Source organism: Gorilla gorilla, chromosome 5 (assembly GCF_029281585.2).
Source record: "Gorilla gorilla gorilla isolate KB3781 chromosome 5, NHGRI_mGorGor1-v2.1_pri, whole genome shotgun sequence".
Lineage (NCBI taxonomy): Eukaryota > Metazoa > Chordata > Mammalia > Primates > Hominidae > Gorilla > Gorilla gorilla.
The window spans coordinates 142,100,383-142,125,271 of NC_073229.2; the positions used below are offsets into that span (position 1 = coordinate 142,100,383).

At 42.0% G+C, this 24,889-nt stretch overlaps 1 protein-coding gene across 3 annotated transcripts in view; it reads left to right on the forward strand.

Annotated features, from left to right (window-relative positions):
- The first annotated feature begins 206 nt into the window (after positions 1-206).
- SLC35F1 (solute carrier family 35 member F1) overlaps positions 207-24,889 on the forward strand; it is a 411,934-nt gene continuing 387,251 nt past the window's right edge. The window contains exons 1-2 of one of the 3 annotated variants that reach the window (XM_055391937.2): positions 6,022-13,278; positions 13,473-13,604. In XM_055391937.2, coding sequence (XP_055247912.1) covers positions 13,591-13,604 — 14 coding nt within the window. In that variant the 5' untranslated portion in view covers positions 6,022-13,278; positions 13,473-13,590. Of the gene's footprint in view, positions 937-6,021; positions 13,279-13,472; positions 13,605-24,889 lie in introns of those variants that run through there. The other 2 variants (XM_063707817.1, XM_031012534.2) reach the window with 2 other exon arrangements.

The following is a 24,889-nucleotide window of genomic DNA, read 5'->3' on the forward strand; positions in this document are numbered from 1 at the left end:
TTGGGCAGAAACGAGGAATCCCCGCCAACTCCACAGGGAGGATCTATTCCCAGCCCCCTTATCCCCCTAAAAAACACCCAAACCAAAACAATCACCACAACCTAGACCGTGGGCCTCTGCGGACGGGGCAGTAGAGGGTCGGGGGCAACAAGGCACCTCGGCAGCGCCCTCTGGCGAGAGGAGAGCGAGCAGGTCCCCCGCCCGCGCCCCGCTCTGCCGCCGCCGCCGCCGCCGCCGCGGCGCCCCCGCCCGGCTCTCCGGGTTCACTCTCGGTCTCTCACTCCGTGAGACACAGACGGTAGCTTTCCGACCGAGCGGGGCACAGGCTGAGGCGGCGCCAGCACAACTGCCGCCGCGCGCCCCGAGGAGACCTGGGCACGAGGAAACAAGGCGAAGCCAGGACTCCTTCCCCGGAACCGACCGGCAGCTCCGCGCCGCCGCGCGACACCCTTCGCAGCCACTTCGCGGGGCGGGCCAGGACTTGGGGACGCGGCTCGGGAAGAGCCGGGGCGGGCGGCGGCGGCGGCGGCACGGGCGCGAGGGTGCGCGCACTGGGACTGGAGAGGAGTGAGTGGCTGGCTGGGCGGCGGCGGCCGTAGCCGCGGGTGCCTCCGCGCCTCACCGCTTCGCAGGCAGCACCGCCTCCCGGGCCGCGGCCGCCCGGCTGGGTCCTCTGCGCGTTCCCGGGCCCGGAGCCGGCACACGATGCGCCCGGCTACGTTCTGATCGCCGCCGCGCCTCAGCCTTTGCCGCGATGATCCCCCCTGAGCAGCCGCAGCAGCAGCTGCAGCCGCCGCCGCCAGCCCCGCCGAACCATGTGGTGACCACCATCGAGAACCTGCCGGCCGAGGGCAGCGGCGGCGGCGGCGGCGGCGGGAGCCTGTCCGCCTCCTCCCGGGCTGGCGTGCGCCAGAGGATCCGCAAAGTGCTGAACAGGTGAGCGGCGGCGCCGGGCGAGGGCGCGGGGGGCGGGGGCTGCGGGCGCCCGGCTCCGGGTCCCCTCCGTCCCTGGGGCGGCCCACGGGTCCTTTGGGACGGGGTTGCGGCCGGAGGAGACTGAGGAGATCGGGCGACGACGCGCTCCGCGGTCGCAGGGAGGCCGCGGCAGCTTTGTCCCGGCGCAGGGAGCCCTGGAGTGGCGGAGCTGCAGCTGGTCCGAGGCGGGAGTTCGGGGAGAGGCGGGGTTTTTCGTACCTAGCCGCCCTGTATGTGTGTCCGCACTTACACCCTCCATACGCGTGCCGCCTCACTTCCCTTTCCCTCTCGCACCCCGGCTTTGCGATCGGGGGTCGGGGGGACGCGGGGACCCGGCCAGGGCTGAGGAGGGAGGCGCGGGGCTGCAGAGATGGCGTGGAAGTCCTGGGCCTCGTGCTGTCCCCCGCCCCGCCCCGCCCGGGGGCTTCGACCCCTTGCTGGGGGGGGGGATAGGGTCGCAGCGACAGCCTAGCAGGCGGAGGGAACCCACTTCTCCAGCCTGACGCTCCAGTCGCCTCTCGGACTCTTCCTGGCTGGGAGCAGCGAAGAGAGGGCTAGAGGCCTGGAACAGACCCAGGCAAAGTGCAAAACATTGCGGGCAGGGTGTGAGCCGGCGGCGCCCAGTTATTCCGAAGCGCCCATGCCGGAGGGGGCGGGTGCCGATCGCCGGCGCCTCCAGTGCTGGAATCTGCGTAGTGGATTCAGGACGTGGACGTTTTAGGATGAGGACCTGGGTTGACGTGAAAATGGGGGTACCTCTGGCACCTCTGACTCAACTGTGATGTGAAAGGGACTTTTTCTACTTAAGTAACTTGAAATGGTTGACTAGCTGACACATTAAAAAATTGTATAGGGAATGGGTTTTGTGTTCTTTTTTGTTTGGATGCATGGGTGCCTTTCGATGCATCTGTAGGGGTAACTGTTCCAGTCGCTCTGTTCATACAGGTTTCTGTGTGGCACTGTGTTGGGTAGCAGAGATTCCCAACGAATTCACACCGAACTGTCTGGGGCTCAAAGCTCTGGTGGGAGTACAAACTATGTACAGAAATAGAATCTTGAGAAATATCCTTATTTTGGGAGTATAGTTTAATTTAGTTATATCAAATCCCGAACCATTCAAGAATCCCTGGTGGAGAATTAATGCGTGTGTTAGTTTATTTGCGGGTACTTCTGTAGCTTTCCATTTGTTATCAAAGAGAAAGAAATTCACTCTGACGGGAGACACGAGTTGGTAATAGAACCAAGTCTTTGATTTGTAGCTGAGAATACCACCTTCCAAAAGATAAAGTAGAATAAAGCAAGAAGACGCTGGCTCAGTACATATTATGTGGGTTTTGTATTTTTTATGAATACCTGTGAGTTTTTTTTTGAATTGCAATTACCTTGTCATTGGCTGTTTAAATTTTTAATCACAATATATTTTTAATTATTATTTTTTCTCATCAAACTAGAAAATATTGATGTAATATTTTGCTCAGTTTCTTTTTGCTCAATTATAAGTTATTACTGATTCCATGTAGGTTATTTCTTGATATGTAATGAATCATAGAGCCCAGAAAAACAAGATCACTGAGGTAGGAGTGAGGGGTATGTTGTCATCATACCTTGGCCAGTAGCTAGACAAGTGGTTTGCAGCAGAGCCATTTATCTGCTTGGTCTTGGTTTCTTCATTGTAAATTATGTTTAATAATACAGTACTTGTCTTACTTCCCTACCATGATTTTGAGAATTAGGTAATGCTGAAGAAAACACTTGGAAAAGTATAAAGATCTACATGAATTAATGTATTCAACTCATTTTTTTTTTCTAAGGTAAGTCTATGGGGTAAACACAGGCAAATGAAGTTGAAGTCATGCTACGTTATGGGTAGAACCTTGTGTTTCTAATGAAACGATCTGTGACATGAGTTGTACTAGTCCCAGTGTATAGAGGAGGAACTTATACTTATGTTGGGTTGACGGCATTTCATCGCAGGTATACAACCATGAATGGAACCCTAGGTTTGTAGCCTTTAGACTTAAGCTAAAACAATTATTTATTTATTTGTCTTTCAAAGTTATTCAAAATTTTCAATATAATATTTTGTATTGAGTAACTGGCTTTTCCTTATCCTTAAAGGATAAGAAGAAACTCTTTGTTTCAAGAAAGAACATTTTTAGTAAGGAGACTGAAAAATCTGAGCAAGTTTTAAAATCTCAATGGCATAATTTATTTAGCATGCTGATGGGCTTGGCTTTTGTGCCGTAATTATGTCAATGAGAGCCTTAATAGTGGCTATAGAGTGATTAGGCTCTAGGTAAAAGTGAGAGTATGGGGGAGAGTGAATTTTTGAGATTCTGCAGAGTGCTTGGATGTGGCTCCCCTCTGGTTTGAACCCTCATGATGTGTTGGACTAGTCAGTAATGGATATCAGGCAGGCCCATTGGGGCCTAATCATAAGCATCTTTGTCAGTTTTCTAAGAACTCACGATCTGCTTACTTTCTCCTTTTTTGCTTTCTTCTTTTCCTCTTCCTCCTTCCTGAATACTTCACCCACATTGCCCTGTCCACTCATTGTCTTCATTTGTCTTCTTTCCTCTACCCTTGGCATGCAGCAACTTAGCTCTTAGCAGAAAGTGGTTCCAAATCGGGAAGCTGGGAGCCAATATAAAAAGTATCCCTCCAACTTTTGACATGCAGATATATGGTTAGCAGCATTCTATTGCTGTGGGCTGGTAGGGCTAGTCTCTTCAGTGACTGAAATGGGGGCTGTACCACTGTCAGCTCCTAGCATCCCACTGGGCCAAAGGGGTAACGCTGAGACACAGCGTGGTGCAATGGGACGAAAAATATTAGACTGTGTGCAAGCCAAGCCTGGCGAATTGCCTGCCATTGGTCACAGTCTACAGGAACAGCTATCTGACAACCCAGAGGAAGAATTGCAAACACATACGCTATCTATATCCTGTCTACCCAGGGAGAGTTAAAGAGAGAATTGCTCATCAATAATTAATTAAAGGTACTTCTTGCTCTCAAGAAGCTTAGAATGAAATATAGTGTTATCTTAATAAAATCTGCCTTACATTATTCAGCATCATTTTATTTCCATAGTATACTCCATAGCCTATCCCCTTACTCTAAAGGCTTGTCGAGTTGGATTGCTGCATTTTGTACACAACAATTGGGGTATCTCATTGGTTGACTACTCCCTTTCTGTGAAACAGTTAGATTAGAATGTAATTATATTCAAGACTTGGTGAAAGAGGAGGCACTAGATAATTTTTTAAAATAATTAATGGGACATCACATTTTTTCCCCTGGTATACTCAAAATTGTTTTGGCAAAAGGATGCCAGAAATATGACAATTTAAATGCTGGAATAATTACTACTCCTTTAATATTCAAAATTGTGAAACAATCAATATATTGATTCAAACAAGGAAAAAATACGGCAAAGTCTTCTTCACATTCCCCTCCCCTCCCCTCCCCTCCCCTCCCCTCCCCTCCCCTCCCCTCCCCTCCCCTCCCCTCCTTCCTTCCCTCCCTCCCTCCCTTCCTTCCTTCCTTCCATCCTTCTGGCAGGATCTTGGTCTGTTGCCCAGGCTGGAGTGCAGTGGCATGATCACAACTTATTGCAGCCTTGACTTCCTGGGCTCAAGTGATTCTCCCACCTCAACCTCCCAAGTAGCTGGGAATACAGGTGCACACCACCATGCCTGGCTATTTTTAAAAAATTTTTAAATTTTTAGTAGAATCGAGGTCTCGTTCTGTTTCCCAGGCTGGCCTCAAACTCCAGGCCTCAAGTCACCCTCCCACCTTGGCCTTCCAAAGTGCTGGAATTGCAGGCATGAGCCACTGTGCCTGGCCTTCCCTTATTTCTTAGCATGGTATAGTATATATTACCCTGCCACAGGCAATCAGAAAATGACGAAAAGAAAATACTTCAAGGGCAACAGTTGATGACCCTCTCAAAGAAACTGCTGATCAGGTAGATTTCTTAGACACATACAGGAGTAGCTACTGACCTACATATTAAAGTGCCTGAAGATTTTGTACTCTAAATGATTTCTTAATGAAATGTTTTTGAGAAATGAGTGATAGCTTGTTTTGTGTTTTGCATATGTGTGCTTTTATCTTTTCCCACATGAGTATTATTTTCAGTTGTTAACAGAAATATCTGTGAATTTCTTGTTTTGATACACTTTCTTCCCATTAAGACATACAGTGGGTTGTCTCAAATTATAAAGGGGTTTCTGCCTCTTTGAGTCTTATGGTGGGAATGTTTAATCATTAGAATGGAATCATTACTGATTCTGACTCATCCATTCATTTGATTTAGAATGAACTGATTTCCAACTTATATTTAGATTTATTTTCAAATTTCTGAAACCTTTTTGAATATAAGCCAAAGAGCATTAAGGATATACATAGAAGAGTTTGAAGCAAGCCTACATAAAATCAATGTCCAAGTAGGAAACTTACCATGTAAAATGGGACAATATGTGTACATAGCCTTTCTGAGTCATTAAATAAGGTGGACAGAACATCATGAACCAATGGATATGACTGAACTCTAGGTATTCCATACAGTTGGTAGAAACATATAATTTAGATGATCCTTTCTGATCAAGTGAGAAGGCTTTTGTTAGGAAATTAATGGTGAGAATCTTCCTCAAGCTGCTCCGTCTAAAACATGTCAAAATGAAAAGAGGAAGATCAGCTAGTAATGAGGTTGATTGATATAAAATATTCCAAGTGGAACTGGGTGGTGTGATTAAAAACAGACTTTTCTAAGATCAGTAGTAAAGAAAAGATGTCTGAAGGGTGCATTTGTTTTTAACTAAAAGGACAAAATTATAAAAATAAATGATTATACCAGTATACTTGTATTTATGCCCAGTGCTCGGAGAAACTAATGTTCACATTAAAGGGATATTTGGATTACCTCAGATAAAGATGATGCATTTTCAGGTAATTAACATGTATTAAAATATACTTGTCTTTGTGTGATTTTCTTTGAACTTTTACTTTCTCAAAATCCTTCAGTGTCTTAGGGGCATCTTAACTGATGTCTGTTTTCACTGTACACATCTATAGATGTAGAAGGTATAGGCAATTGAGCTGCTGCTCATATCGCTCATATAGCTCTAAAGTTACTTAATGCAAGAGATGTTTTATTATGTAGTTGCCATTTCTCATAAAAATAATATGCGGCATGTGAATATGCAGCAGTACCACCACCAGATTTTAGTTTAGCTTGCTTGTTCATTTGCGTTCAGGCCAATGAGCATGCCCTGTACATTGTTCAGACACATTAATTCTTGATTATGCTTCTCAAGAAGTATGCTTAGGAAGACAAACTTCAGTAGATGTATGGAAGAAACCTATGAATTTTGGGCATGTTTCTTAATGGTAACATGAACATATACAGGTCTATATTCATTTATTCTTAAGCAGTAACTGTATGCTGAGCCTTCTTATGGAAGACACACATGTGACGAAACATTATTCTTGGGCCAAAACCTCAAAACCTAACTGGGAAACTTGACATGTGTATCACTATTTAGAATGAATGTTGTAATTCATAATCTGAATTGTTACACATAATGCCTAAATAAATGCTTCCCAATGTCTAGATATTGGAATAATGTAAATGAGCTGTTCAATATGCAATGCGTATTAACCTTGTTCTGACACTTTGGAATTATACAGGGAATCCTTGAATATACAATAGTTAAGAAGGAATTTCACAAGAAATGTCAAAGAAAACAATAACAATAAATATTCTTTAGGAAGTATTTTCTTAGAAAAAATGTTAGTGGCAACTCAGTTAGTTAGTGGCAACATGAGTATAATTTTTTGAATTATATTATAATTTAAGTTTTAAAAATATTGTTTCAGCCAGGGGCGGTGGCTCACAACTGTAATCCCAGCATTTGGGAGGCCAAGGTGGGAGGATCATCTGAGGTCAGGAGTGTGAGACCAACCTGGCCAACATGGCGAAACCCCATCTCTACTAAAAATACAAAAGTTATCTGGGCGTGGTGGTATGCGCCTATAGTCCCAGCTACTCGGGAGGCTGAGGCACGAGAACCACTTGCACCCAGGAGGCAGATGTTGCAGTGAGCCAAGATCACGCCTCTGCATTCCAGCCTGGGCAACAGAGTGAAACTCCATCTCAAAAAAATCCCCCCAAAAACAAAAACAAAAGAACCCTATCTATCTATCTATCTATCTATCTATCTATCTATCTATCTATCTATCTGTCTATCCACATATATACACACACGTGTATATGTGTGTGTATATATATAGAGAGAGTTTCTATTTAAATTCTAAGCTTTGTCTCAAGAATATTTACTATGTGACTCTCTGAGGATTAAAAAAAAAAAAAGCCCTTAAATATAGTTTTGCAAGTTCCGAGATTATAAGCCACCAATTCCTAATACATTCCATTTTAAAAAAATAATTAGAGAAACCTACTATAACTGAACAAACACTGAATAGATTTTTAAAACCAAATCATACTAATTATATACAGATTTAGAGTGACAGGGCTACAATTTGTGATCATATCTGAGTCTGAGAAAGCACAAAGCACTCTGGTCTGTCGTATAAGATAGATCTCCTCGCATTCATTGATTCATTCATGCAGGGAGAATTTTATTCAATGAGTGTTTATTGAGTGACTATTATATGTTGGGCACTGCTGGATCACAATGGCTAGTATGGCCTCTGGGTGCCATTGGTGGAGTTTCTGTTATTACCCTTTGAATATAACCCATCAAGGGAGCAATTTAACTAAAATAGAAATAAAGATAACATATACCTCTCAAAATGCTATAGTTTCAAAAATGATGTTTTCAAGCTGATCTGACAAAAAATCCCCATAAATTAGTTGTTTCACTTTTAGGAAAACTGCCCAGGTAGAAGACTGAAACATAATAAAATTACTCAACGTCTACAAAGATTCAAGAAGCAGACCTTTTTTGATGAATACCATTGAGTTTGTTTCACTTAGGGCTTAAAAAATATTTAAAAAAAAGAGGAACAGCTATTAATGTTCATCCAACTTCAGAATGTTAGAAGGAAAAGGAGAACAGATTTGAATCCCATTCTTCTGTTCAGGGTGAACCTATCAAGGTCCTTGCCATATAACTCAAGAAAATAGAGTTTTCTGAAAATATTAATGTGCTGACAGTGCATAGGCAACTTTTTGGGACTTGGGGACATGTTTGTGCATTGCAGATGGAGAGATTTAAAATATGCAAGAGTATATTTTATATATGGATTTTTATATATAATTTGATACAACCTAATGAGAGTGTTTGAGATGTTTGAGTTAAAATTAGCATTTAGACAATGACTCAAGTTCTCAGATTTCACCTTATAAGGCATATACTTTATATTATAAAACATTACATTGTATGTTTTTCTTCTAATAACAAAGATTAGTATTCTTATCCTTTTCTAGAGAAGAAAACAAATTTATGTGGTGATACAGCTAAGTGCTTTTGTAAAACCACAGAGGAGGGAGAGAGCATGCTAGGCTGGAGAAAGGTCAGGAGGGATCAGGGATGGCATTTGTCCTTGGAAATGAAAGATGGGTAGGAAAGGAATATGTGCAGGGAGAGGGAGGTGAGACAGGATGAGCCACTCATGGAAGTAAGAGATTGGGGAAGAATTAAGTGTCCAGTTTGACAATATTATAGGATGCGTCAATATAAAGGGAAGAAGAGGGAATTAAGGCTGGATTTGTAGGATGGGATCAGATAACGGAAAGTCTTAGATGCTCTAATAAGCAGTTAGACTTATTAAGTTATTTTAGGTTACTGAGTAGAGAAATGACATGATCAGAGATGTGCCCAAATATGATACTCTGGGGGAAAATCTATAGGACAAAAGGAGAAGGAAAAGACCAGAGTTTGGGGATCAGTTAGGAGGCTACTGCAGTTATTTAGAGGGGAAGAATGTGAGTCTAAGTGGGGTGGAGGCAGCCAGGATGGAGAGGGAAGTGCTCTGATTTGAACAGAATCTGGACCAGGTCAGCTAAAAGAAGATTTGATTATTTTTGAGAAGGCACTCAGCAGTGCCTGTCAAATAATGGGTATTTAACACTTGTTTGTTGAAAGGTTATTGAAAGCCACTACAGGAAAGAGATCTGCTCTCCAGGGCCTAGGGTGCTGAGTGAGCTAGAGAGGCTGCTGGGAGGACAGCAGCTAGCTATTCAGACCGTGGGCTATGGATGCCTGCCGGACTACAGACTGTGTGGCCAGACCGTGATGAGAACAGAAATTGGGAGTAAGCATTTAGAAATAACTGTAGCAGTTTGAGAGAGCACTTTTATATTTTTTGTCCTAATATTTAAGAATCGGGTCTTGTATTTTGGTTTTTGTTTTTTTCATCTCATTTTTTCTCATAATTGATTTTTATTGTATTTCACAAAAGTATTGTCTTCTATGAATTGTTAAAAAATGGGTATTTTATGACAGAATGTTTGAGAAGCACTGGTGTCAGCCAGATATCCAAGTGGAAGTAAGAGTGAATTTGGATTCTGGGAGTGCATCTAATCATGGATGGGGGGAGCAGTTCCTCATTGTGGGGGCATCAGGTTGGTACTAGTCATGACCCTGAAAATCTGTACCTATAAGGTGATGATGTGGAAGCAGTAGAGTAAGGCTGACAATAGCTACAAGTATCAAGGCCCCAGCCAAATGGCCTGTTCTTCAGCTGGGACACCTTGCCTGAAAGGGATGCCCTGGAATGTGAGGCAGGGAAACTATTTAGGAGTACAGGACAGCAGCCCAGGTCTGTAGAATGGGCAGTAAGTGGGGAGTAAGACTTTTCAGAGATCACGCAATTAAGGAGGTCACATTCTGTGTTTGGGTGACAGGAAGGTGGGTCAGGGTTACCTGGGGTCCCAACATGAGTGGCCAGACCGCTGATACAGCTTCACCTCAAGCTCTGAGGAGCACAGACCAGGAGCCCCTCAGCCATTTAACAAAGAATTACTGAGTCAGGTGAGAGGCACAATCTAGCTGTTAGGGATACTTCGGGAAACAAAGCAGAAAAGACCTCCACTCTCATGGAGGTCTTTCTACAAGACCTCCATGTACATTCTACAAGAAAGGCAGGCAATAAAAACATGAAAAAGGTATCCAACAGTGGCAAATAATATGCAGAGAATCAAAGTGGGGTGATGTGACAGAGAGGGAACAGGTGGTACTTCAATTTGGCTGGTCAGGCCTCTCTCTCTCTCTCTGATGACACTGAAGCTAAGATTAGAATGGCCAAAAGGAAATGGCCACTGGAGGGTCTGGAGGAAAGTCATTCCAGGCAGAGATGCTAAGATGAAACAAGTCTTCATAATGATGTGAAAGAAAGGGAGGCTGGAGAGCAGGAAACAGGAGAGCATAAGTGAGGAGGTCAGAGAGGGAGGCAGGTGTCAGTTCTAAGTGGGCTGGGGAACAAGTGGAAGATTTTAAGCAGAGGAGTTGTCTGGCTAATGTTTTGAAAAGACCACTCTGGCTGCTGTTGGAGAATGGATTGAGGGAGAAGTACATACCTACTAGATGAAAGAGATGTTGGAAGCTGGCTGGCCTGTAGCAACAGAAGTGGAGACAAGCGGTTGTGATCTGCAGTGGTTTGCACTGGGAGGTGGAGTACACAGGACTGGATGAGTGATTTGACAGGGCAGCTGAGGGAGAGGAATAAAGAAACATTTCCAGTTTTTTGGGCTTGAGCAATTGGGTGAGCGATGGTGCCATTTTCTAAGGTGGGAAAGACTGGGAAAGGAACATGTTTGATGGTAGGAATTAAAGAGTTTACTTTGGCAAGTAAAGTTAGAGATGTGTAGTGAAAAGGTCAAAAGAAAGCTGGAGTGTGGAATTCTGGGGAGAAGTCAGAGCTTGGAATTTGGATTTGGGGATCATGAGTCCTGGATGCATGTGTAGATAGAGAGAAAGAGGGGTACCAAGAACAATTTGGGGGGCACACTAACCCTCAAACACAGAAGGACTCAGCAAAGGAACTGGAGAAGGAAGGATCTGAAGTAGGAAGGAAACCAGGAGAGTATGGTGTCCAGAAGCCAAGAGAAGAAGATGTTTCCAGAAGGAGGCAATAAGCCGTCCACTGTGCTGAGAGTAATTGAGGAAAGGACAGATAAATGACCAGTGGCTTGGCAACACAGGGAACCCTGGGACTGTGACAACCACAGGGTCAGAGGAGTGGTGCAGATGGAAATGTGGATGGAATGGTTTGGGAGGGAATGTGAGGTGGAGGTGTTGAGAATATGACTTTTGAGAAATTTTGTCCTAACAAGGAATAGAGTGTAGGGAGAGTCTTTTAATGGGAGAGATAATACAACAGGTCTGTGTGCTTATGGGAATGCTGTAGTGAAGAGGGAAAATTGCAGGAAGGAGTGAGATAAAGGAAGGAGGGAACCTTGAGAAGGCTCAGATGGTGGAATTCAAAGCATGGTGGGGAGGAGCTAGTCTTTGAGAGGACTAGGACACTGTCCATAGTACAGAGGAGACACTGAGAATGGGGGTGTAAATGAAGGTAATTTGGTAGATTTCATGATTTCGTGGTGGGAATCATAGGCAGTTCCTCTCTGGTGGCTTCTCTTTCTCTGTGAACTCTGAGGCAAGGATATCAATAGTGAACAAAGATGCTAGTTGTTGGGGGAGGTGTGTAGGATGTTTGTACAAAGAGAAGTGGGAAACAGTCATTTCGAAGAGTAAGAAAGGAAATATACTAAAGAAGTGTTATGTGTAAAGTTGACATTTGTGGTGGGGATTCAGTAGAGGGCGTGATGAGCAGAAAGAAGCTACTGCTGTTTAGAATCTGCGACCTTGGAAAAGATGAACTCAGATCTGTGTCCAAGAAGCCAGAACCATCATCTTATAAATGAGGATAGTGGGGCAGTGCATATTTGAGGGGGCTCAGTGGGACTTGGGTCCTGATTGTACTGGGGAGTGGGGTATGAGAGAGAGAGAAGAGGGAATTAAGATAATTTTAAAATAATTTTTTTTTAAGAGACAAAGTTTCACGCCATCATCCAGGCTGGAGTACAGTGGTGCAATCATAGCTCACTGCAGCCTGAAACTCCTGAGTTCAAGTGATCTTCCTGCCTCAGCCTCCCGAGTAGCTGAGACTACAGGTGTGCACCACCATGCTGGGCTAATTTTTAATTTTTTTTTGTAGAGATGTTGGTCTTGCTATGTTCCCCAGGCTGGTCTTGAACTGGGTTCATGTGATATTCCCACCTTGGACTCCCAGAGTGTTGGAATTACAGCCATGAGCCATCACACCTGGTGACGAGATGTGACTTAGCAATCACTTCAAGGTTTTGTGTCTGGTCCACTGGAGTGATGGTGTCCCCTTTAGCCTGTGTCGTATGTTTTGTTTCAGGAAAACAGCTTAACTTTTGGGGGTTTCAATTCTCTCATTTGTAAACTGGTTAAAATAATTCTAGTTTTTCATTTCCCCTTGGATGTTTGGGAATTTTACATGCAATAACATCTGGGAGAGGGCTTGGAAAGCCGCCAAGCACCGTGTAACTGTTATCCTGGTCCCAAAATTAAAAGGAGAGCCTGGGTTGTCGTGGCTTTGCGCTGTCATCTGGCCTGTGATAAATGCTGACTGGCTTCCTCGGCTCGCAGTGACGTTGATGCACAGTCCCTACTCTGGCCCTGTCGTTTTTGTCATGAGCCTTGTCAGTCAGTCTGAAGTGAAACCCACCGATCTATGAACTAGGGCACTAGGCTGTTTACTTCAATGTGTTCGTGTTTGTTTATATATATGTGTGCATATAAAGTATAAATATATGTAACAGAAAGTAAAAATGCATATATATTTAATAAAAGTATAAATATATGTATTTATGGAAAGTATATAGCAAGCCTCCTCTTGGGAAGGCGATTTCAGCACTAGCATATGTTCTGCTGTCTAATTGTGCCTCTCAGCCCAGGAGCTCCGCGGTACCTGTGGTTCCTGAAAGAGAGTTTGACAGGCTTCAGGAAAGGGTTAGTGCCTCTTGAACTGGGGAGATTACAAAACGAGCGTGGGCCTAAAAGGCTCCACAGAGGCAGGCAGCGGGATGGACAGAGCGGCTCAGAGGGAAGGGACAGAGCCGCTTTAATGTGCTAATGAGGGGAAGCCCAGATGCCAGCGGGCTCAGTGGAGCTCTTTGTGACGCCGGGTTCCCGGGGCTGGCTGGAGTCTCTGTCCCTATCTGGATCCTGCTGCAGGCCGGGGAAACACTGCGCTCTTAGAGAGGGACCCTGTCCTCCACAGATAGCCCCGCAGACCCTCGGAACGCGGGTGGACGGGGAGGGCGTGCGCGAGCCTCGGGGCTGGGTGGTGGCTGGAAAAGGGAGAACCAGGAGGCGGGGGAGGGGCGCTCGGACTACAGAGGACCGGACGGGGGCGAGTGTTCCGTGGGGTGTGTGGAGTAAGAGCTGGGAAGGACCTTTGTAGCTTCGCGAAATTAACCGTTTTTCCTCCACAACTGCCAGCTCGGCGAATGGCCTTCAAGCCCATCCAACAGGAGATAATCTGTCCTTGGAACTAGTGCAAGTCAGTTTTTAACTACTTGCGGAGAAAGTCTGAAACGTCACAACCAACCAAACAAAAATGACCACCACCCAGTGAGTGCTGGAATGAAATTCATGTTCTGGTTATTTCATTCAGAGATGGCTCCAAGATTGCTAGATGGGAGGAGTTAGAGCACCCATTGAGTGGCAGCTGGGTCAGGGGGTTGTCTTGAAGTTGTGTTTGCATATCAAGAACAGTGCAGGATTTACAAAGAGTATGTTTACTCGTACTAATCCATCTGCTAATGGAAAGATTGGGTAATGGGAGCTCCTCCAGCCACCCTTAAATGCTGCCTCTAGATTGCATTATAAAGTCTTGGGTCATAACTGTCTCTGGAAATATAAGTTCCCAGATAAAATAGACAGATGAAGATGATCGAGCCATGATATCTTGACCTTTTGTGTCCTATATTTCCTTTCTGAATATTCATGGGGGATATATAAATATTTAAATATAACATATAATGTGTTATATATGTTATTTCTCAAATAATGAATATGAGATATTATTTGTAATGAGTCTTTGTCTATCCGTCTATCTGAGTCTCTTTTTGTGCTTTGCTCTATTTCTCTTTGACACACACACACACACACACACACACACACACACACACACACACACTTAGACTGATAGGTAGAGGATAGTCTTCCACTTAATTGATGATAGCCCCCCAACTTTTTTTACTATGTTTTTTGGGAGGAGAGCTCAAGAGTTAGTTCAAGAAGAATGATTCATTTTTAAAGTGCTTCATTTCTATTTTGGAGTCACACTGAATTGATACCACCTAAGAAAAATAGAAGCATTTAATGTAGAATTACCCATGAGCTAGCTATATTTGGAAGTGTGAATGCACCTGTAGAACAGTCACCCCGTAAGGGGTTTCCCCCCATATTCCTGCACCATATATGGCTTCATTATAACACTTCAGTTCCAGGTGACAATAAGTACTGTGACTTGGATTTCAAGTTTTACTCTTTTTTACCTGTTCTAACAGTTTGTGTGATTTTAGTGCCTTTCAGGCAAAATTCTTCTATTTTATATAAAAAATTTCTCCTTGTTGCTTCCCATCTATTTCCTGCCCCTAGTGGGATACATGCCTTTTGGATTCACCTTCCGTAGTGAAAGCTGGGTGCTTTCAAGCCTAAAGAAGTATAGGCAATGAGGTGCTTGCTTGCACTGGTTTTAGAAAATTGATCATTTGCAACTCTTAGGCTGATAAATGAACTCATTTGTGTCCAAAGCAAAGAGACCCTAATTATTACTTCCCTGGCCCCAAAGTTAATTCCAACCTGAGAGCATGCCTTCCACAATGACGGAAGAAAAACACCATTTAATGCATTTATAGCAATGGATATGAGATTGTTCATTTTGGATATCAATCGTCAAAGAAAATAGTGATTATGAAAAAATGTAAATGGGAATGTAGGTAGAATAAACTGGTGTACTGGACTTGCAATTGGCTAGGCTGTGGCTTGGTGAATTAAGACAACAACAACAAAAGATTTCTTAGCCAAATTGTCATCTTTATTGTCACAGCTAGAAAGCCATTCATTGGATTTAAGATCCAAGGATTCTCTTCCTTTTTAGTTGCTATTGAGCAAGCATGTAAAGGCCGGAGTCTACAAAGTACTTTTTTTCTAAAAGAAATTTCCACAGCCTGGTATATTCCACCACCAAGAGTGGTTGGAGGAGATAACACTTGTTTAATGAGTTAGTGGTGTGCTTATGGTAGGCTGGGGAAGAAAAGCTAAGAGAGTTGTATGGTAGTTAGGTAGTCCCAGCTCAAAGTAAGCATGGGGAAGGGAGAACAACATTTTCTTATTCTCATTCATAAATACTTTCCTGAACAAGTTCTACCAGTTAGATATTAATTTGTGTTAAATTTCCTCTGTATATACATCACCCTGGGAAAATTAAACAAAATTAGATTTATATCATTTGCATGTTACTTTAAGGACAGCGTAGTCCTAAATGTGATTAGCAGATGCAAAGAAGTATAAGGTTAGGTCCCTGCTCTCAAGTATACATATATTTTTATTTGTATGTATTCATGGAGTACAAGTGCAATTTTGCTACATCGTTAAGTATATTTTAATTTAGTTAATCAGTTATTATTTTAGTAATCAACTTGATTGCTTTCCCTTTAAGAGCTGAAATCAATCACAGAGAAGGATTGGAGCATTACTTGAAGGCATCTTTAGAAGATGGGACATTGGACATTAGAACAGGTCTGATTGCAGTGCTACATGCTTGTAGCTTGCCCTGTCACTGGACTTTCATTATGTGGGATAATTAATATCCTCTTTGAGCCAGGTTTAGTTGGGATTTGTTTAACTTGCAGCTGAAAGCATCCCTAAGCATCTTCCTGTGTTACCAGCAGCCACTTTATGACCATGAAGTTGGGGTTTTACAGGGGAGCAAATTGTATCACTAGAGAGTTGGAAGCATTTTGGGCTAGCGGAGAACACCTAAGCATGGAGAGCTTAGAGATCATCTTTGCTATCTTTAAAATATGTTCAGGACCCTCCACCAATGGAATCAAACATCATTTCACCAGATTTTCAGAGGCACACTGGTCAATAAATGTTTGAGAATATATCTGTGCAACAGCTATGCAAATTTTGACAAGTTATCTGAAATACATGGTTTCTAAATCCCTGCAAACTCTTAAAATCCGTGTTTATACATGACAATACAGCCCAAAGTCCTTCTGACAAACCAGATGAACTTTATTTCTAAAGCATATGTATAGTCTTTCTTCTTAATGTGCTGGCACCTCAGAATAAAACTACAGCCCAGCCATTTCAGCAGTCATTCCGTGTGTGCTTGTGGCCTACAGGCAGACAGCCCATGCAGAGTTTAGAAATTAAACGTCTTGTGTGCTAAAGCTAAGCTCCGAAGAAGGAATTATTAGATACCTCAGTATATTGCGATAACCTTGCAAAAGTGGGTTCAGTTTAACTTGATAGGTTTTCTGTACTGGAATAGAATGGAAATTGACATACATGTGTGTATATATATATTATATATATATACACACACACATATGTGTATATGCACACATATGGAATAGAATGGAAATTGACATACATATATACAAATACATATGTGTGTATATATACACATGTACATATGTACATATATACATATACACATTACATATATGCACATACATATATGTGTGTACATATATACATATGTATGTACACATACATATGTGTGTATATATACATATGTATATACACATATACACATACATATGTGTGTGTACATATATACATATGTGTTATGTACTAGATTAACTGACACTTTAAATATATACATATATAGGGAATAGAATGGAAATTGACATACATATATACACATACATGTGTGTACGTATATATATATATACACATATGTCTATATACATATGTACATATACATATGTCTATATACATATGTACATATACATATGTCTATATACACATATGCATAACACATATATACACATACCTATATGTGTGTACATATATACATATGTATATACATATACACATACATATATATGTCAAGTTCCATTCTATTCCATATATATGTGTATTTATATATATTTAAAGTGTCTGTTTACCTAGTTGGCTTTTAAATTCCTGCTCCAGAAAACACAAATGTAACACCTTGAGGAGGAGGGCAATGCCAGAAGGTTGTTTACTGTGACAAGCTTTCTTTTCCTCTCTCGAGTATATGTTGCTTCACTAAAGCAGGGTGTTTTATCCAGTGTGAAGTGATAGAAACTTGCTTTATAATATTATCAAGGATCTGCCTACATAAAGAAGAATAATGAAGTCATTTGGCTGACATTTTTGATATCATTTGTATTGCCTCTGTGCAGGGTTGAGTGAAGCAGTTTCTATAGCTGCTGTAAGCAATAAGCCTCTAAATGTTAAATGCTGACTCAACATAAGCATGTCTGCAGAAGAAGATGATTAGCTTGAAGAGAAGCTAGCATCAGCAAGAAGAAATTCAACTACACATTCAAAAGGAATATAGAGTATTTACATGTGACATCTTCAGAAGCCACCTGAGAAAGAGAAAAATGTAATTGTTTTACATGGAAATAAGTGTGTTATCTCCCTTCTATCGTTGACGTTTGAGATTTTGTTCCCCAAAGTCTTGCACTGGTTTTCTCATCTAGTAAATCCATTTTACCTCAGATAGTTAATCTAAGCCAATTAGTTTATGGCATTTCTCTGGAGTCCAGGGCATGGAGATTGTTGTTGGTCTTGGGGTGGGCAAAGGTCCTGGGTTGGTACAACCAGATTGAAGATAAAGGACTTGCATTTAGATGGGGGAGGAGCTGTCCCTTTCTCTTGCTGAATTTGACAAAGCCATCTTGCTACCAGCTGCTAACAGTAGCCACTTTATGACCATGAAGGAAACCAGCAGTAGGATGTTACTAATGCTAAGGACAGCAGAGTGGACAGAAGGAAACTAGCTGGGTCCTTGGAGATATTATTTAGCTACTGATTGCAGTGCTACATGCTTGAAGCTTGCCCTATCACTGGACTGTCATTATGTGGGATAATTAATATTCTCTTTAAGCCAGGTTTAGTTGGGGTTTGTTTGACTTGCAGCTGAAAGCATCTCTAACTAATATACACCTCTTTTACTCTGGCCTGAGACTGATGACCTTTGAATACAGTTCAGGGCCTTTTCATTTCTTTCAGTCTGGACACATCTGTCAAGGAAGAGCAGGGGCAGGTTTGCTCGAGTGTGTGTTGTGCAGGGTGGTTTGCCCAAGATGTAGTTCTGCTGAGGGTAGAAAGAATGGGCTCTATGGTAGGTGTCATCCATACTAGTCTGTATATCCATACCAGTCTGTGGCACCTTTGATAATCCAAATCAGGTCTGGATTAGACAAATATATTGAGGAGCTTGAAGTACTGGGTGAAAGGCCCCCACTCCATGTCATCACCCATTTATTTATTTGATAAACATTTATTCTGAGCCTGCTTTGCCCAGGCTGGTGCTGGCATTGGGTATATGAAAGATCTCACACAGTATAATAGAAAACCATGGGAGCACTCAAGAAAAGGAGTTGGGGAAGGCATCTAAGCATATGACAGTGATATGGTTTGGCTCTGTTTCCCCACCCAAATCTCACCTTGAATTGTAATCCCTATAATCCCCACATGTCAAGGGTGGGACCAGCTGGAGGTAATTGAATCATGAGGGTGGTTTCCGCCATGCCGTTCTCTTGGTAATGAGTGAGTCTCATGAGATATGATGGTTTTATAAGCATCTAGCATTTCCCCTGCTTGCACTCATTCTCTCTCCTGCTGCCCTGTGAAGAAGTGCTTTCTACCATAATTATAAGTTTCCTGAGACCTCCTCAGCCATGGGAACTGTTTGTCAATTAAGCCTCTTTTCTTTATAAATTACCCAGTCTTGAGATTTTTTCGTAGCAGCATGAGAATGGACTGATACAGACAGCTATGCTGACAACTAGAAAAAGAGGAGGACACAGCCAGAATTAAAAGAGGAGTGTGTGTGTGTGTTTGTGTTTGTGTGTACATGTGCATGTGCACATATGTGGTGGCGGTGGGGGTTATAGAGAATAGAGTTTTAGGCAGAGGAAACAATACATTAGAAGCCTGTGAGTGGGTGAGTATGTGATGAATTCTGGGAAATGAAACAAGTTCAGATGGCTGCAGCCATATATGAGAGGAAGAGATGTCAGAGGCTGGAGGAGTAGGTAGGGGCCAGATCATGCAGGGCTTTGGAAGTTAAGTTGTGTATTTTGTCTTAAGAGCACTAAGCAGCATTGGAGACACTAAGCAGAAAAGTAACATGACTGATGTGTTCATAAGATCTGACTGCCTGCAGTATAAACAGTGAATTTGAGTAGGGGAGCCCAGGTAGGAGACAGTTGCAGAGGAGAAATGGAGAGTTATGATGTACTCTAAAGTTACATTCTAACTACCGTTTTTGAAACCACGGGTTTTGATTGGTAATTACTGCATAAGAGAAATGTGAATCGAGTTTGATGCTAGTCAATGTTTGATTTCATTTGGTGTACCAACCTCGTGACCTCAGACAAATTATCTAAACTCACTGAGCTTTAGTTCCATCATCTGTGAAATTCAGTAAGAGTACCTACCTCATAGGGATACTGAAGAGGATTAAAGATGGTAATATATTTATAGTTCTTGGCACCATGCCTGAAACATATTAGTCATTATAATGATTAATATTTAGCATAATGCATGTGTAAGGAAGAAGCACAAGAATGAAGGCAGAAGAAGAGAGTCTTTCTGAGCTCCTTCATGGTCTGAGAGTTGAGATTCACATGAAAATCACAAAGTGTAACTATGATGCTAGCCTTTTATTCTTTGGGAGTGGGACTTGTAGTTATAATGTAGGCATCACATTTCTAATAATCTTTGATCCTGAAAGAAGCAGAAGTAAAAATCAAGACAAAACTGCTAAGCAGAAGGTGTGCTTATTTTTGGCTAAGAGGAAGAGGAGGGAAGGCGTGTTGACCTCACAGGGCAGGGAGAGAAGGAGTCTTATCCCTGGGAGATGCTGGGAGCAGGGGCTTCAAAAGACCTGTGCCTTTGCGGTGAGAACATTCTGCAGAGACACACATGGAAGCTGATGAAAGTAGGTATACATCTTTTAGGGCAGGGACTTCTGTTTGTTTTTCTAATCACTTAGAACAGTGCCTGCCATATGGTAGATATTGTAGTCAACAAATATTTGTTGAATGAATGAATGAAAGGTGATGGGATGGATGTGCTTCCACCAAGTTTTGAGTTCTGGGATTAAAATTTCTGTCAGGGCATAGACACATGCTGTGTTGGGTTCCCTCCATTTGTTGCCTACAAAGCAGCCTTGTATTTTCTATTGCAGCCATTAGAGGAGCTAATCAGAGAAGCTAATCAATAGCTGATGAACTGATTCATGGAGATAGATTTCTCGAGCCAGAGTTTGAAAGAAAAGAACAGATTCTTTCCTTGAACTGTGTAAGCAGCTAATTTTAGTCAGCAGGTGTTGCAGCTTTTAAAAGGCATTTGGCAGGGTTTCCTTCTACTCCCATTTCATCCAAAATATGTAACTTTCATTGCTCCCATTCCAGAAACATGCTGCTTTGTGAGTGTTTTCTGAGTAGAAAAGGGAATTGTGGGAAAGTATAATCAAGAAAAAAAAATGAAGTGCTTAGCTCAGAACCTGGCCCCAAAGAAAATGGGAAATAAATGAGAGCGAATATAGAACTGCCATTCACAGAGTCTGGATGGAGGAAAGAGATGGCGGGTAGACACTGCTTCATGCTGAACGTGGAGGAAATCTCTGCATCACTAGAGATAATGTGTTGCTTTTAGCTTCCGCAGTCTGAATCAATTTCTGTATCCAGAGCCTTGGCTTATAATTTTACACATCAATACCTATTTACTTAGGGAAGGGCTAATTAGTTTTCTTTATGCATTGCTTAAAAACAAACAAATCCCCTCCAAATCAATTGGTGAAAACAACATAACTTAATGCCTTGAAAAAAAGTGGATCCTTAGGAAAATAGTTTGATACATAATTCTGAGATGAGAACCAGGCCTCCAGAATAGTTATTTTCCATGATAAATTTCTAATCATTAATTAGATGTATGCCAGAAGTTGATAACACATATAAGCCATAGATACTAGTTTGCTCTATGTTCATACAGTGCACTGTGAGATTCCAGACGTAGGTCTTTGATGAAGACAGTGTGGACATTTTTTGCTTTTTTGGAGAGCAGTTGCACAAGTCAATCAAGTATGCTAACAGCTTGCTTCAATGAGCTGTACATGGTCTGCAGTTATGGATCGTGTCTCACCAGTACTACAAAGGGGTTGGAGAACAGCTAGGTAGTTATGGTGATTGTGAAACTGGCCCAGTTGTCCCATAGAATTGATGTTTGTAGTTTCTATTGAATAAACATAGAAATTGACCCTCCTAGTCTTAAAAACTTGAGAAACCACATTTGCCTTATCTGAGTTCCTTTCTCAGGAAACCAATCATCAGGCCTCCCAGACAGTATGAAGGAACTGAAACTTAGGAGATCACCACATCCAGACAATGAGATGCAAGACCCCTCACCCATCATGATTGCCTTTCTGACTATCGGCTTCCTTTTGACCAACTCTTCTTTCTTACCCCTCTCTAATTCCTGTTTTCCCACACATGGTTATATTTCTTCCCTGCTATATAAACCCCTAATTTTAGTTTGTCAAGGAGAAGGATTTGAGGCTAATCTCCCATCTCCTCAGCTGCAGCACCAGAGTAAAGCCTTCTTCCCTGGCAATACTCATTGTCTCAGTGACTGGCTTTTTGTGTGGTGAGCAGCAGGACCTAGACCAAATCCCTGGCATTTGGTAATAATTGTGTCAATAGGATCTATCTATCTATCTACTATATTTATATGTAAGTATAATATATTCACATTTGTATATATGTGTATGTATTTATATGTATGTGTGTGTGTGTATAGAGAGAGAGAGACAGAGAGAGAGATTGATTTACTTTAAGGAATTGGTTTTTGTAACTGTAGGGGATGGCAAGTCTCAAATTTGTAGGGCAAGCCAGCAGGCGAGAAACTCAGTCTGGGTTTCTATGTTACAGTCTTGAGGCTGAATTTCTTCTTCTCTGGAAAACTTCAGTTTTCGCTCTTAAGACCTTCAACTGATTGGATGAGGCCCACCCATATTATCAAGGGTTATCTGCTTTACTTAAAGCTAACTGATTGTAAAAGCTAATGACATCTATAAAATACCTTCATAGCAAACATCTAAACTAATATTTGACTGAACAGCTGGGAACCATAGCTTAGCCAAGCTGACACATAAAACGAATCATCACAGTGATAATGACAATTAATGGTAATAGTGAAGTTACTCTCAGATGTCCTGGAATTACTGTGTATCAGCCACTTTGCTAAGTTTTTACATTTATTATCCTGCTTAATCCTTTCAAACCATCTCCATTTTAAAGATGAAGATACTGAGCCAGAGACGTCTGCTAAATTGCCCAAAGTCACATAGATACTAAGTGGCATTGTTAGGGCTTGAACCTATTTGGATCCGAGCCCATGCTCTTACATAGCTTTCTATAGAGCAGATATTAGTTGGTACCATTTTGTTTTGTCCCTTTGACAGAAAGTTGACTTAAGCTAGGATAAGCAAACATGGCAATTTATTGTCTTATGTCCTCAGGAAGTCCAAGTTAAGTGGATCCAGGGGCTAAAAGGATGTTGCCTGGACTCTACATTTTGCTCCATCTCTTGGCTCTGTTTCCTCTTAGCATTATTCTGCAGGCAGGCTCCCTTTTATTTATTCTGCAGAGGAAGGCAGGACTCATATCTTTTGACTCAACAAGTGGAATAGAAATGGGCTTTCCTCTTCCACAGCATTATAGCTGAATTCATTTTGTGGGAGCCCTGTTTTTAGTGCCTTGGGCTTCTTGAAAGGAAAGCCCTAAACTATCTAGAATTTAAATATGTACTTAATTTTTTTTTCTCTGATTCAAAGTACAGGACCTAGATAGGCCTCTTTTCTAAGCCTTAATGCTAAATTAGCTTCCCAGTAGGTGCCCAAACAGCAAAAGCAGTCTTAGGGAGGTAATAGTGTGACCTAATGCTCGTATCACTTCATCCTTCCTAACTGCTGATCACAGACTGCCTTGAAATATGACTGTTTGTATTGCAGTCTTATCTTCCTTCTTGACTGTGGCTATTGGCGGGCAGGCAGGGCCCAATCTTATTTCTCTTAGTAACTCACTGCAGTTCCTGGTGCAGATTTCTGTTGCAGTGGGCACTTAGTAAGTGCTTTTGAGCAAGTTAATGAATCTGAGTCATTGTGGAGTAAAATAAACCATTGTATGCAGCACTAAAGAGTTCTCCAGTGTAATTTCCGGAAGGAGCAGGCACAGAACAGGATTAAGGGCATTGGTTCTGGGTCAGGCCATCTGAACTTGAGTCCTTTACCTTTTACCCTTTTAGCCTCTATACCCTTATCTGTCAAATGGAGATAGTAACATCTACCGCACAGAGATGTTTTGAGAATATATTGTAAGCACCTGGCCCGTGGTTAGTTTTCAGTAGACATTACGTGTTATAATTATTGGTGTTGTTCATTGTTTTTGGTGCTAGGAGGTTACCACACCCTATTTGAATGGTTTTGTTATGCTTATAATTGTGCCTCTATCATATATAAGAACTTAGGTCTCTTCGTGCTTACATTGCAAAAATAAAGAAATATCTTTTAAAAAACTACTTGCTCCTTTTTATTTTATTAAAAGAATAATGTATATGTCAATAAAGTGGTTACAAAAACAAACACAAACAATACTAGTATACAGGTTGTTCTGTAAGGATCCTGATCTCAGGCATGATAAACGTGCAGCTGGTCATCTTGATAATCCCCAAAGACATTTTTTTCTTCAAGTTGACTGAATTATTTTCACTGTGAATGTGGCCCATTTCTCCCTAACCTCATGTTTGACTAGTGAATTTAACCTTGTCATGTTCATTCTCTTATAGTTCAGTCACTTTCTGGCACAACATTTGATAATCTTTACATTCCAACTACATTCAAATCACTCACAGGGTTTTTTTGTTTTGTTTTGTTTTTAACTGCAGGTAGATCTACTTAATTGTGTGAGTAGGTGAAGGTAGGGTGGAGTGTGTCAAGGCTTCTCTGGAATCCACTCTGGATTTCTGGAGATGTGGGGAGTACTAGAAGTGCCTGCAGAGAGGTCTTTAGACTTGCTGCATACAGTGCAGACTCCTGAAGGAACTACTGCAGCCAGTTGCTGCTTAATTATTGCTAGTGGTTTTTGAAAATCTATGGATAAAGATTTACCTCCAGATCAAGGTGAGAAAATGCCTTTATTGTTTTTCGCTATAGTTGCCTAATACATTGCTGTGGTTTGAATGTTTGTATCCCTCCAAAATTTATGTTGGAACTTAAATCCCAAGGTGATGATTAAGAGTGGGGTCTTTGCAAGGTGATTAGGCCATGAGAGGTCTGCCCTCATCAATGGCATTGATGCCTTTATAAAAGAGGTTTCAGAGAGCTGCTTGGTCCTTCCATATCTTCTGCCACATGAGGACACGGTGTTCATCTTTTTTGCCCTCCCACTGTGTGAGGGCGCAGCAAAATGCACCATCTTGGAAGCAGAGAGCAGCGCTCACTAGACACGAAATCTGCTGGCACCTGGAATGTGGATTTCCCAGCTTCCAGAACTGTGAGAAATACATTTCTACTATTTATAAATACTCAGAATGTGGTATTTTGTTATAGCAGCAGGAACAGACTAAGAAATACATTT